This window comes from Crocodylus siamensis, chromosome 2, assembly GCF_052110815.1.
Source record: "Crocodylus siamensis isolate JL-2025a chromosome 2, ASM5211081v1, whole genome shotgun sequence".
NCBI lineage: Eukaryota > Metazoa > Chordata > Crocodylia > Crocodylidae > Crocodylus > Crocodylus siamensis.
The window spans coordinates 54,132,297-54,145,345 of record NC_143396.1 but is presented as its reverse complement, the minus strand read 5'-3'; the positions used below and the strand labels follow the sequence as shown (position 1 = coordinate 54,145,345).

The following is a 13,049-nucleotide window of genomic DNA, read 5'->3' as shown; positions in this document are numbered from 1 at the left end:
ATATCGGAAGTTGAAGAAACTTACCCTGTTGAAGTGGAAGAACAGAAAATTGGTTTTCTTTTTTGGGCTATTTTTTAATGCTGTTGAAGTATAGCCACAATGAAAATGCAAGTCCTTATTCCAGGCTTCCATGCATCTCTTCAATATACACTTCATTCAAGTGCAATCTCTTTTTATATTCAAGGTCCCCCAAAATTTCCAGAATCAATAGAAACAATTGAAAGTCAAAGAACTTGAAAAGTTGCAGGTTTTTTCTGTAACAACAATATTACCTTCACCTAGTACAAGATTAGTAGCATAAATAATTGAAGCACTTTGCCCTGGATATATGCCTTAGACTGATTTCAACAGTATTTCCTGAATCCTAAAACAAGAAAAATGCAGTTACAAGGAAGACCTTAAAGAATTAAAGACTTGAATCAACCGTCATGCCTTCAACATAAAAAATGACCCAGTAATGTCCATAAGCACAAATTCAGAGTAAATTGTCTTCATTCTCCTTTTAGAAAGAAAGCAGCAGAAGCTCCTATCTAGGTTTCTAAAGGTAGAAACTCAGAGGCAAGAATGAAAGAGTTTTTTTCCCACTTTCTAAGACCAAAAAAAAAAAAAAAAAAATGAAAACTTTTCAGGTGCAACCAGCCTAAATGTCTGAAGCATAAGAGTTCAGCATAGTATTTAAAATGTGTCTAGAAAAGTGCGTCTCTGGAGGCATAGGTATATTACGGAAACTTAAGATGTTTCTCAACCATAGTCATGATTGCATGATTAGCTAATGTGAAAAAAGAGGTGGTCCATTTTTTTCGTATTCAATTTTCATCAGTTGTTACAGTAGCTACATTTTTCTCTAGGAATGGAAAGGACTTTTGTAAAAAGGACTTTGCTCCATGGGGGGGGAAAGGCACCAACCAGGGAGCTCTTCGCTCCCTGCAGTTCAAGCTAGACTGGGATCACCCCAGCCCCCCAGCCCTCTGTGGGAACTGCGCCCCGCCATACTGGCCCTCCCTGCCAATGTCTGCCCAGCATGGAGGGGAAAACGCCTACTGGGTGCTTTCCAGCCCTTGCAGCTCTAGCCTGGCTGGGATCACCCCAGCCCCACTCCTTCCCCAGCTGTTGCTTCCAAGTGGGGTGGTGGTGGGGCAGGGGGTGGGAACACACTTCCCTCCCCTACCTCCCCCCCCGGCTGGGGCTGTTGTTGGGCTGGGGGGTGCGTTTCCTTTCCCTCACCTCCCACCCCTCTTCGAGGTGACAGCTGAGGAGGGGGTGGGGCTCTGAGCTGCGGGGAGATGAAAAGCCCCTAGGTGGGTGCTTTCGTCTCTGCACCTGGCAGATCTTGGCTGGGAGGGCTGGTATGGGGGTGGGGGGGGCAGAGCATTCCTGCCCCTCAGAGGCAATGGCTGGAGGAGGGGTGGAGTTTGGGTGATCCCAGACAGGCTCAAGCCGCTGTGGGGAGGGATAAAAAGCCCGGTGGGTGCTTTCCCCTCCATGCGAGGCAGATGCCAGCTGGTGGGAATCTAAAGTATAACCTGTTTAAAAGATAACCTGAATCAGTTAAGTCTGATACTACATCCAACTAGGTTTATCTTTAAATTGGTTTTGGCCATTTTGAAAGTAGTTTATGTGCACTGAACTTCTGCTGTGTTACAGGTTTAAATCAGTTTCCAGTCACTTAGACCAGTTTATGTATAACTTCTGTCCCTAGCATTTCAGAGTTAAGCCAGATTCCCACTTGGACTCCAGTTAACAACAGAGAACCAGAATCATATACAGGTTTCCTTTGCTTTATGCGGATTCTGTATGCACGAATTCACTCTTATGTGATGACCCTTTTTATACCAAAAAATTGTTATATGTGCAGTAAATTCACTCTTATGTGACCCATGTTGTGGAAGCCCACGTCTCAGGGCAGCTGGTGCCTGTGCTTCTGGAGCTGCAACTGCCCTGGGAGTGGCATGATGCCACATGTGTCCTGCCACCAGGTGGGCGGGGGGGTGCAGCACAGCACAACTCAGCAGTGCCACTCTCAGGGCAGCTGCAGCTGGGTGCAAAGCACAGCGGCAGCTGCCTGTCTGCTGTTGGTGAGTACCAAAATTGTCTTGTAAAAGTGGTAGAAATGGGTCTGGGGGTCAGTACAGTCGAGGTCTTGGAACGTATCCCTATTGTTACATTGTAAAGTGGGTTCCCTATACACGAATTCAAGTTATGTGCTGTTTTCCAGGAATGCATGTACAGCATAAAGCAAGGGAAACCTGTATACACATGTGCACATATGTTAGAAAGCTGAGAACCTTTCCATTGGGTTAAGTATCATGATTGGTCTCAATTTTGACTACTTGTGTGTGACTAACTCCCTTGTCTAGACCTGCAACAGCACCCTCAAATGTGCCAAGCAGATTAACAACAGATAGCCCGCGGACTGGAAGCAGTGTAGTTGCATCTATATGGTGCCAGACAACTAATTGGCTCTGCTGGGTCTGTGTCAGTTAGCTGGCCTTCAGCACTGCATAGGTGTAGCTGTGGTGCTTCAAGTAACATACTGGGGGTATGTTTGAGGACACTGCTACCAGCATAGCATAGGGTCACACTCTTAACTTGGCTCGTTTGTTTGTTTTTCTTTGTGTTGGCTAAATTATTTGTTCAGATGCCTACACTACATCTTCATACAGATGCATATTATTTGTTTGTGACATCAGAATGGTGCAAAACTGCTTACATAATCACAGTCGAATTTGTAGTTTTATCAGTTTCAAATAGACCTGTCCCTTCATCTGAGCACTGTGCGCACTTTTAGCCCATTCAGTTTGGCTTGGAAACTCTGTGAAAACTAGTTTTGAAAAAGTAAATACATTTGTAAATGTTCCCCTGCGGCCCCTGCTACACATTACATATATTACACAATTAACTGGTTAATCGCACTGTAAATTTAGACCAGCCACACATGCAAACTAATTATCACAGGATAAAAATGACTATTCAGCTATAAAAACAGCCACCCAGCTGTGAAGTTAGTGTTCACAAATGTCTAACAACTCTATAGTTGGTTTTTATCCAGCTTCTTTTTGAACTTGTAGCAGTGCCCTAGATGTAACAGAAGATGTTAAAAAAACAAAAAATAAAAAATAAAAGGAAAGTTAGTAGACTGAGCCCTGCTATCCCTTTTTGTTTTCCTAAAGATTTGCAAGCTTTACATTGTGGATAATTGTGTGCCTTTATATTTTTGGGAAATAAGTGGATACAGAATGCTTGTAGATTTTTTTTTTTTGTTGGCTATAGACAGTTGCAGTCACTGCACAGAAGGGAATGGAGGGGCTAAATGTTAATACAGCCTCAAATAGCTTTACAGTGTCTTTCAAGGAAAGTCCTTGCTTAGTCAGTGGAAGGACTGTACAAGTAGCAAATCTCACAGATGCATTCCTTGGAAGCCTCTTTATTGGACCCAGCAGTTGTCCCGCAGCTTCAGTGAATGTGTTGTCTAGTCCAACGGGAGTTCCATTTTGAAGTCATTGGTGCTCTGTATGAGTGCTGGGCATCTGACCTGCATGAGTCTAACTGTAGGGCAATTAGAGTTTTTACTTTTAAGTAAACAGATAAGCAAGATCTAGTGTAGGGGAGGAAGGGAAGAGTAAAGTTAACATTTGGTTGTACTCAAGCTGTCATCTTTACTATTATCAGGAAGAGTGAGAGATGAAAATGCATCTGAATTATAAGCGCAATATTATAGTTTTGAAAGCGTCTCATAATTATTTTTATGGTTGTGTTTCAACAAATAGCTGTCTCTCAGTGTCTTATGATGAAAATAACTACAATTTAAACTTTCATATGAGGAAATGATTTAAATCTGTAGTTTTTCCCTATTATAGGAATTGCAATGCAGCAAGGTACAAGAAGGCCAGGTTTCACTAGAATGTGACGCATTATGCAAGGAAATGAAACGGAAAGCATCTGAGGTAATGTGTCTCTTGTGGTTATAATATATTCTCACTGCTTCAAGAAAAAAAATGAGCACAAAATTATTTTTCAAGACAGTACCAGCAAGAAATAGAACATAATTAAATCAAATGTGCATGTTTAACAGCTGCTTTTTCAGATTATTGCTTTCTGTTTAATGTGGAATAATAGGTTTGCATATAGCCTGTAGACAGACTGCCTATACTTTGATTAGTTAGTTGGCTATGCTAAAATAATACACTACCTTTATCTTGTACATCTCAGGAAGTTGGTAAAACTGGTTCTTTCCTCTTAAATAGTGGAGCACCATTTGGCTTCCAATGGCAAAATCTGTGGGAGGAATGAAAAATGCTTCAGAGTCTGTATATAGTTGATTTTATAGCAAACTTAGTTCAAACCCATCCCCCAAAGAAAGCATGCATTTTTTTGCAGAATGAGAAATAGTATCCTTGAAATTTGGAAAATAAATTAGGTCCCAGCCCTGCAGATTGTTGGATTTCACTGCACGGACTCTGACTTCTTTCTGTCAGGAGAATTGGTTCAAGTTGTGATACCCTGGATTTCAAAACAGGATAAGGCTCTATCACCCTCTTTGAAGGAACTGCCTTAATGTTAACCATAGTTTCTATGTATGGATAGAATTGTCCCTGCTTACTTGAAGCACTGCAAGGTTAGCTTTGTATTTATTGCAATTATTTAGAATAGCTGTGCTTGGGATATAGAACCAGCTTAATAGCTGGTTGAAAATGCATTCAGCTAAATTGGGAGCTCATTCACACTGAGGTTAATCTGCACTAAATCTGAGGTCAGTGCACTTACTGTGCATGTATACCCATTAAATGATAGATGAGTATCGCTAATTGGCTGTGTAATTAAGGATTCTGAACAAGACCTTTACTAACTATAGGTGATTCTCATTTAGAATATTGCCAGTGTGACTTCAGTTTCTTAGGAGAGTGACATTCTCTGGCCGCGTGTGTAATTGTAATGTCAGTATTCTCATGCCACTAGTACTTCTCAATGTGGGGAAAGGAAAAGGGTCTGAAATGCTCAGTTATCCTACTTTGTGTACATTAGGAATGTATTTTACTTTGTACATGTACAAAGATTGCATTGGTCTTAACAAAGCTGATATGCCTTCAATGTTGTATTTATTCATATTTTTCTTTTTCTTTATATACTTTTAACGTTATTAATGAATAGACTTTGGTATGTGAGTACTTGGGAGAGTTAGGGAGCTTTTAACTATGAAAGTTTTAAATTGTCATAGAACCAAATAATATGAAATACCAAATTATTGGCCAATAACTTATACATGCATGCTGCAAAGGTTACAGTACAACATTCCTCATCAGTGGGTGCATCTACACATGTGCTTTACTGCAGAGTAGACTAATTAGCTCTGCAGTAAAGCATCCCCATCTACATGTGCGCCGGTATTAGGGTACAGTAAATTAATTAACTCTGCCGTAAGATAGTGATGCCGGGGACAGTACTGTCTTATGGAAGAGTAGGTAACTGTGCTGAAATGCATGTATAGATGGTGACAGGTTCTGGTTGGGGCATGAGGGTGCTTAATTGCAGGGGCTGCCCGCTGCCTAGCCACATGGCTCTGCATGTTCTGTACTCTCATGCCCCAGCCAAGCCCTTCCACCACCCAGAACTTTGGGCTGACTCCCCAGTATCCCCTGCCAGCCTGGGGCTGCTCTGCCTTGATTCAGATTATTGCTGTCCTGAGTACACATGCAGATGCTGTACCCAGGAGCAGTTTTCTCCGGTGCTAACTGCTCCAAAGTTTATTGCATGATGCTAATTGCATATGTATATGCACCCAGTATGACTTTCCTTTTTTTTTTATACCCAAATCATCCTGAAATGAGGGTGCATTTATTTCCATTACTCACCTGTTCCAAGTCCAACAATGGCATGATGTAGGCTGCATGTACAGGGCCTACAAACGATCACTTTATTGACTACTTCATTCAGAAATTCTTGGTATAATCTGGCAGATGTTTTGCAGGGCACATAGCACACCACAGAAACAAAAATTGCATACCATACCAGTACGCCAAATAGTATTGTAGACAGCACTGCCTTGCACTTGGTCTGCCAAATGCATAGTCTACCACATGCCTAAAACTGGTACATATATACTTAAACCTTTTTTTGCCGGGTTGTCTGAAATTGACGTTCAGTTTCTTTGCGGCTGATAATTGTATGTTCTTTCTGGTAGAGAAGTAGTGGGCACATAAGCATCATTGAAGGCTTCTCAAACTTTGTTGGGGCCCATTCTCTGAGAAGCAAGATTTGCTCAGTAATATCTTGGTTCAATAAAAGTTATTACTAAGCAAATCTTGCTGCTTAGAGATTTAGAAGTATGGGATAATGAAGTTCCAGCAGCACTGGCAACTGACTGTGGTCAGGTAGGGCATTTCTCACTTGTGTACCCACTTTTTTGTGCCCAGAAGGGCATTTTTTGCCCAGAAGCTCACCTGAGATCTTTCCCAAATTATATAGTTGGTCAAACAAAAGGTATTAGTAAATGCATCTTGCTGATTTGTAATTTCCCTGGACCATCATGGATTCAACAGCAGCACTCCTGCAGTCTTTAAGGGTCAGATTAGTCATGCCAACTAGAATGTATAGGGCATTTCTCACTTGTGCACCTTGCCACTGATACAGAGAGCTTACACAGAGGCCTAGGAAGCACAAAGAAGGCCCATTTATTCATATGAGAGTTGTGGAACTACTGTTGGTTATCTAACATCTTCATAATGCTGCAGTTTGCATCTCAATGGGCTAGTTATCCCACACCAGATGTACATGGGGAATCTGCAGCATGTGTTGTCTCCATTCTACTATGAGTATAACCCACTCAAAATCCTCCGTCCTCTGCATGGTTCAGAAAGAGCTGCTGAAATATCATCCAGAGTCTTGCAGAAGATTTACCCTACTTAATAAGCATTTAAACCATAAGTAGGAGGTCTGTAGCTCAGTTCCCAAGTGAAAGAACAAAAATGAGGAGCATATAGAGCTCGAAATGCCTTGTGTAAAGTGATTCATTGCTAAAACCACTTCTGCACAAGGGCCGACAGGTTCTCCCAGAGAACATTGGAAACATTCTTAGAGAAGTGCCAGGTGGTGTGATTACTGAAAACCATTGTTTATGCTCCCAGAAGTCGTAGTGGCAAAAGTATGGCTGTGGGTACCAGGTGTTGGGGCTTGCATACCTCTTTTTTAGGAATACACAAAAGCAGGCTTAGCTAATATGTGTCTGTATGTATGCCAGCCAAGATGCAGATACATACTGTTGTATACTGTTGTGTTGGCAACTCCAGTGGTCATTGAGTGGCAACAAGTGATCTGGCCACTCAAGTTCTTGGTCTGGTTTAATTCAGTGACCTAAATTTAAAAACAAAAATACTAGACCTTAACACATTACAAGGAAATTATAAAGAAAATGTTAGGGAACGTATACCCCATTTACATATATTGTAATTTTCAGAGAAGAATTGCTAGTGCATTGAACACGAAATCAGGAGCCAAGGACTCCTGGAATTTACTGCAAGTAGTATCACAGATAGGTTCTTTCATGCCCAAGGCCACAAAACTACAAGTACCTGTCTCTCATAAGAGTATGAATTAGTCTATTTTTTGAAGTTTTAGAGTGCTATATAAATTCTCCTTCCTAAGTGATATTCCGCAGTTTGTGATGGCTCAATAATGGCAAGGTAGACTAAACTCCTATTGTGTGCAATCCATGTAATTATAGTTCAGTACAGCACATCAAGATTGAACAGCATGCCCATTAAAAACTTGAGCCATTTATAAGGGATCATAGAGGTGACCATCAGTCTCCAAAAATCACTGATGTGTTAACTGTACTAGCCAACATAATAGTGTCTAATGAATGTGCACTTTTGAGGTAATTTGAGATTTGAATGCATGTTTTTTTCTTGAAACTGCTCTTCTTTTTTTTTCTTCTTCTGCCTTATCTTAGTGGAGAAGACAGAAGTGCAACCAGACTACATTTTTTTATAATCTTTTCTCACTGGTTCAAATTGAGCCTCAATAGGCTAATAGTTTTGAGACCCTCTCTATTTCTGTATACAAGTCTCTGTTTTTGCTCCTTTTCTTCATGGAATGTATACTTTTAAACTCAGCTATTTCAAGATCTGCCGCCTTACCATTAGGTGGCAGTAAAGGATCAAGAGACTTGGTAGTAGTAAGCTTTTTCATGCCACACTTCCAGTACATGTGGCTGACAAGTCTGTTTGCTTGTTTTCAGTGTGGCTTTCCTTTAAAAAAAAAATCACACTTTGTTCCTTTTTTTTTTTGTAGACAGTTTGTATAGTACTGTTATGGTTGAGATGTGTGATGACTTGGGGATGACTTGGTATGTGAGAAGCAAGATTTGTTTGGTAATTCCTTTTATTGGATCAACTGGATAGTTGAAAGAAAAAGTTAAATAAGGTTTGGGACACAAAATGCCTTTTCTGGTCCAGGAAATCTGTAGCTACAACCTCAGTTTGATCCAGAAGAACCCAGATACTTTGTAGGGTTAAGTTTATCCTATGAAAATGAGGGCATGCAAAGTAACTGGGTTATATGTAGCTGTAGCAAACAACTATGAAGAACCACTGAGATGTTCCAGTTGTTCATTGCAGTTTTTATTTCAAAGGGCACCACATCTCCAGGAAGGGCATGGGACCATTGATGAGCTCGAGCCAGTTGGAGAAGTGGCACTCTTTGAAGTAAAAGCCATAGCAATCAGCTGGGCTGCTAGTCTTTACTTGACAACTGTCCATGACTTAAGCAGGTTGCAAACCACTGGATACAAATGATCTGGTTGTACCAGCTCCTGTATTGTTGTTTCATCCCATTATGTAAATGAAGGTGATCACTTTAAAAGGGAGATTGGCAGCACACTGAAACAGAAGTTATCAGAAATGGTTATAGGCCAAGGGAAGAACAGTTTAAAGTTGAGTAATCTAATAAGGACATTTAAAGGGGAGAGTGTCACTGTGACATCTGGAGTACAGAAGGGGTAGCAGAGGTATCAGACAAGATATAATAAGCCATGAAACTACTGTCTTATGTTAAATCTGTGGGTTTTGATATCCAGTAAAGTTGTCTTTCTTCTGAAGACGTTGTGTAGGTTTCTGAAGACGTTGTGTAGGTTTCCATTGGTGACAAGCTGTGAAGTCAGAGATGGAATGGTTGTTCTGTAATAAGTGTTTTCTCATTGGTGATAATTTGTTTCTGTCCTTTATGATTTTCCTCTGAGTTCATTCTGGAGTGCAGTGGTAATTTATTTTCAGTCTGTATAGTTTCAGCAATGGCATTTGGTACACTGGATGATGTATATTGCATTTTGTCATGGGCATGTGTAAGATCTATGATTTTTTTTAATGGTTTTCATAGTACCATAGAAAATTAGTGTTGGGAGGGACCTCAGGAAATCCTTTATTCCAGCCCCCTGCTCAAAGCAGGACCATCCCCAACTAGATCATTCCAGGCAGGGCTTTGTCAAGCCAGGTCTTAAAAACATTCAAGGATGGAGACTCCACCACCTCTGTCAGTGACCCATTCCAGTGCTTCACCACTGTCCTAGTGAGAGAGTTTTTCCTAATATCCAACCTAAACTTCCCTTGCTGCAACTTGAGACCATTGCTCCTTGTTCTGTCATCTGCCACCACAGAGAACAGTCTAAATCAGGGGTAGGCAATTATTTCGGCTGGAGGGCCGCTTAATAAGTTCTGGTGAGCTGTCAAGGGCTCCAAGGTGCCTCTCCCACTGGTTGCCATCTTGGGACCAGATATCCCACCCCTAGCCTATGGCCTTTGCCACTGGAAGACCATCCCCTTGCCCCAGAAGTACTCCTTTTGGGAAGGGGGCATTGCCATCTTGAAACTGGAAAAATCATATACTAAAAATATCAAACATCTAGTATAACTTATTTTAATTTTATTTAAAAAATATGTCTGTCCTGATTTTTGTGTGTGTAGTGTATCTGAGGCAATTGCATAATAGTTTAAAATGCAATCTTACTCTTGTATATTGAGTGTGTGGGGTAAGGGGGTGTGGTGGGGTAAGGGTGTGTGTGTGTGTGGGGTGTGGGAGGGGTGTTGGTATGTGTATGGGTGTGGTGGGGGGTAGCGGGTAGAAATGTGGGGGGGGGGGGCCGTGGGAGAGTTTGGGTGCGTTTGGGGAAGGGGTGCTTGAGGGGCGGGGGGTGTGCAGGAGATAGTTCTTGGAGTCCCTGGAGCTTCATGTGGTGGGAGCAAGTGGGGCCAGCCCCATAGTGCACAGCTCCCGTGATCCCACCCAAGTCCTCGGCTGCAGGTGGCAGCAACGTCCAGGGCCAGCCCCACCCAGCCCTGTAACATGCAGCTCCTGTCCAAGTCCCTGGCTGCACATGGTAGCAGCGTGCAGGGCCAGCCCCATAGCGCTCCCAGCTGAGGCTCTGGCTGCATGTGGTGCCAGGGTGAGGGGCTAGCCTGACCCAGTCCCATAGCTGCAGCTCGTGAGTTTATGCAGTGTGTGATGTCGGGATAGCCCAGCCCCGTAACACACGGCTCCCTGTAGTCTCACCCCCTTCCCCTCCAAAAGGAGTCCTTGGCCCGGTCAGGCAGTCAAGTAAACTTTCACGCTTGCAGGCTGGAAGCAACCTCGGGGAGGCCAACCAAAAGCCTCTTCCAAGCAGAGGCTTCTTGTCTCCAGCACCATCTAGCTTGGGGCTGGGGGTAGGTAAGGCCAGGCTGGGGTGGGGGCATGGTTGCTTAGCAACCAGAGCTGCACCTTCTACATGGAGGCGCTGGCTTTCAGAGGGGCAGCGAGGGCCAGGGCTAACAGGATTTATGGAGGGGCTCTGCAGGCCAGATGGAATTCCTTGGCAGACGCGATGCTGCCCACAGGCTGTATTGTGCTCACCCCTGGTCTTGCTTCATCCTCTTTGGAAGCACCCTTTGGGTAGTTGATGGCTGCTATCAAATCCCCACCCTCCTCAGTTTTCTCCTCTGCAGACTAAAGACCAGTCCTCTTAGCCTCTTCTCATAAGGAATAATGCCCCAGCTCCCTAACCATTTTCATTGCTCTCTGCTGGGCTCTCTCCAACTTGTCTACATCCTTTTTATAGTGGGCTCCCAAAACTGGACACAGTACTCCAGATGTGGCTTCACCAGTGCTAAATAAAGGGGAATAATCATTTTCCTTGATCTGCTGCCAATGTTCTTACTAATGCAGCCCAGTATGCCATTAGCTTTCTAAGCAACAAGAACACAATGCTGGCTTATATTCAGTTTATTGTCTACTGTAACCCCCAGGTCCTTTCTTGCAGAGCTGCTGCTTGCAGTCAGTCCCCAGCCTGTGCCAGTGCATGATATTGTTCTGTCCTAAGTGCAGGACTTTGCTTTAGTCCTTATTGAACCTCATGAGATTTCTTTTAGTCCAGTCCTCCAATTTGTCAAACTCATTCTGAAAACTAGCTCTCCCCTCCAATGTATCTACTGTTTACCCCTGCTTGGTGTCATCTGCAAACTTGCTAAGGTGCAATCTGTCCCACATTCCAGGTGGTTGATGCAGATATTGAACAAAACTGACCCCTGGGGCACACCACTTGATACTGGCTGCCAACTAGACATTGAGCCATTAACTACTGTCCTCTGAGCCCAGTGATCCAGCCAGTTTTCTATCTGTCTTACAGCCCATTCATCCAACCCATACTTCCATAGCTTGCTTGTGAGAAAGTTGTGGGAGACTGTATCGAAAGCCTTGCTAAAGTCAAGGTATATCACATCCACTGCTCTTCTGCATCCACAGAGCCACTCATCTCTTCATAGAAGACAAATAGATTGGTCAGGCATGACTTGCCCTTGGTGAATCCATGCTGACTGTTCCTAATAATCACCTTCTCCTTCAAGTGCTTAGAAATGAATACTTTGAGGACCCACTCCATTATTTTCCAGGGACCAAGGTGAGGCTGACTGGTCTGTAGTTATCCTGGATCCTTGTTCTTCCCTTTTTTTTTTTAAAGACAGGCACTATATTTTCCCTTTTCCAGTCATCCGGGACATCTCCCAGTTGCCACAAGTTTTCAAGATAATGGCCAGTAGGTCTGCAGTCACATTGGCCAATTTCCTCAGTACCTTTCAGTGCATCCTGTCTGGCCCCATGGACTTGTATACGTCCAGCTCTTCTAAGTAGTCCCTAACCTGTTCTTTTGCTGCTGTTGGTTGCTCACCTTCTTCCCAAACTGTGCTGCCAGTGCAGTGGTCTGGGAGTTGACCGTGCCTGCAAAGACTGAGGTAAAAAAAGTCATTGAGTACTTCGGTCTTTCCCACATCATCTGTCACTAGGTTTCTTCCCCCATTAAGTAAGGAACCCAAAATTTCCCTGATCTTCCTCCTCTTACTGACATACTTGTAGAAACCCTTCTTGTTAACCTTCATGTCCCTTGCTAGCTGCAACTCCAGTTGCACTTTTGCTTTTCTGATTCCAACTCTCCATGCCAAAGCAATACTGTTATACTGCTTCCTAGACATTTGTCCAAGTTTCCACTTCTTGTGAGCTTCATTTATATTTTTTAGCTCATTGAAGTGTTCCTTGCTAATCCAGGCTTGTCTTCTGCCATACTTGCTAGTTTTCCTGTGCATCAGGATGGTTTATTCCTGTGCCCTCAGTAAGATTTCTTTAAAATACAAACAGTTCTCCTGGTCTCTTTTCCCACTCAGACTAGCTTCCTAGAGGAGGGATCCTGACCATAAGTTCCATGAATGAGTGAAAGTTTGTTATTTCTGAAGTTCAAGGTCCTTTCTCTGCTGTTCTCCTTCCTGAACTCATCTTGTGGTTGCTGCTGCCCAAGTTGCCTCCAGTTCTACGTTCCCCACTGATTGTTCCATTTGTGAGCAGCAGGTCAAGAAGAGCACTGCTTGTAGGTGACCTTTCCAACACTTGCACCAGGAAGTTGTCCCCAACACTCTGCTGTTATCCAGATTATATATATATATATAACCTTGCAGATTGGTCACTGATAAGAGGCAGAAGCAGGTCTACTGCCCAACTGTTTATTTGCTTTCACTTCAAACGCTTATCCAAAATCTATC

General features: G+C 42.9%; 1 protein-coding gene across 2 annotated transcripts in view; it reads left to right on the top strand.

Annotated features, from left to right (window-relative positions):
- The window catches only part of NFXL1 (nuclear transcription factor, X-box binding like 1), an 85,402-nt gene that overhangs the window by 60,792 nt on the left and 11,561 nt on the right, over positions 1–13,049 (top strand). For both annotated transcript variants that reach the window (XR_016440703.1, XM_090035882.1), the window contains exon 20: positions 3,858–3,944. Coding sequence is in view for 1 of the 2 variants with exons in the window: in XM_090035882.1 (XP_089892008.1) it covers positions 3,858–3,944 (87 nt within the window). In the remaining variant the exon portion in view is untranslated. Of the gene's footprint in view, positions 1–3,857; positions 3,945–13,049 lie in introns of those variants that run through there.